Below are 809 nucleotides of genomic sequence, written 5' to 3' on the forward strand. Positions count from 1 at the left end.
TCACTTCCAAGCCTGACATCTGCATCCGTCAGTTCCGTGACGACGACCTACCTGAAGTCGCTGAGATTTTCGAATACGGCATGATGCTGTACTCCAAGAACGACCCGGTCTCCAGGTCTCGCTGGGAGAACTACGTTACCAAGAGTATCAAGTCCGACCTCGCCGATATCGAAGGCACGTACATGAAGACTAGCGGCAACTTCTGGGTCGCGACGGTGGAAGGCAACAACGGAGAGAGGAAGGTAGCAGGCATGATAGCTTTGGAGCCCAAGTCCAACGGAAATGCTGAAGTTCGACGTGTTTCAGTACACCCTGGCTACCAGCGCATGGGCATCGGCCGCAAGCTGATAACGCATCTGGTACAGTGGGCGACGACGCGTCACTTCAAGACTCTGACACTCACGGCATCCTACACGGAGAAGACGTCGGCCGTTAAGTTTTACACTTCATTTGGCTTTCAAATTGGGGAAAACATCATGTTTTGGGAAAACCCTTCCCACGAGGTATTCTGGATGACCAAGACGCTATCGCCTCTGCCTACTTGCCAACCCGCGCCACAACTTTAAATACTGTGGCTCACGAGCACCCTCGAAGCATACACACCGTAGTACCTCGAGTAGTAAAGAATACTGCTGTAATTATCTTTTGGCAAATTCTCCAGATTTTTTGTCAGTTAGGTTCAGGGCTCCCGATTATGGCATTGGTATTTAATGGGAACCCTTTTTAACCATAAATAATGGCATTGGGCAGCTAGTGTCATCACATACATTATGTCATGTACTGCGCACAAACAATAAATAAGAGCATAA

The 809-nt window shown here is 48.9% G+C and overlaps 1 protein-coding gene across 1 annotated transcript; it reads left to right on the plus strand.

Annotated features, from left to right (window-relative positions):
• Nucleotides 1-83: 83 nt before the first annotated feature.
• PITG_22654 (uncharacterized protein) lies at nt 84-566 on the plus strand (the record flags this gene model as incomplete). Its single annotated transcript, XM_002909634.1, has 1 exon — nt 84-566. One exon carries the CDS (start codon nt 84-86, stop codon nt 564-566), a length of 483 nt encoding a protein of 160 aa, XP_002909680.1.
• Between the last annotated feature and the right edge of the window lie 243 nt (nt 567-809).

The sequence above is a fragment of the Phytophthora infestans genome, genomic scaffold (genome assembly GCF_000142945.1).
Source record: "Phytophthora infestans T30-4 supercont1.4836 genomic scaffold, whole genome shotgun sequence".
Lineage (NCBI taxonomy): Eukaryota > Oomycota > Peronosporomycetes > Peronosporales > Peronosporaceae > Phytophthora > Phytophthora infestans.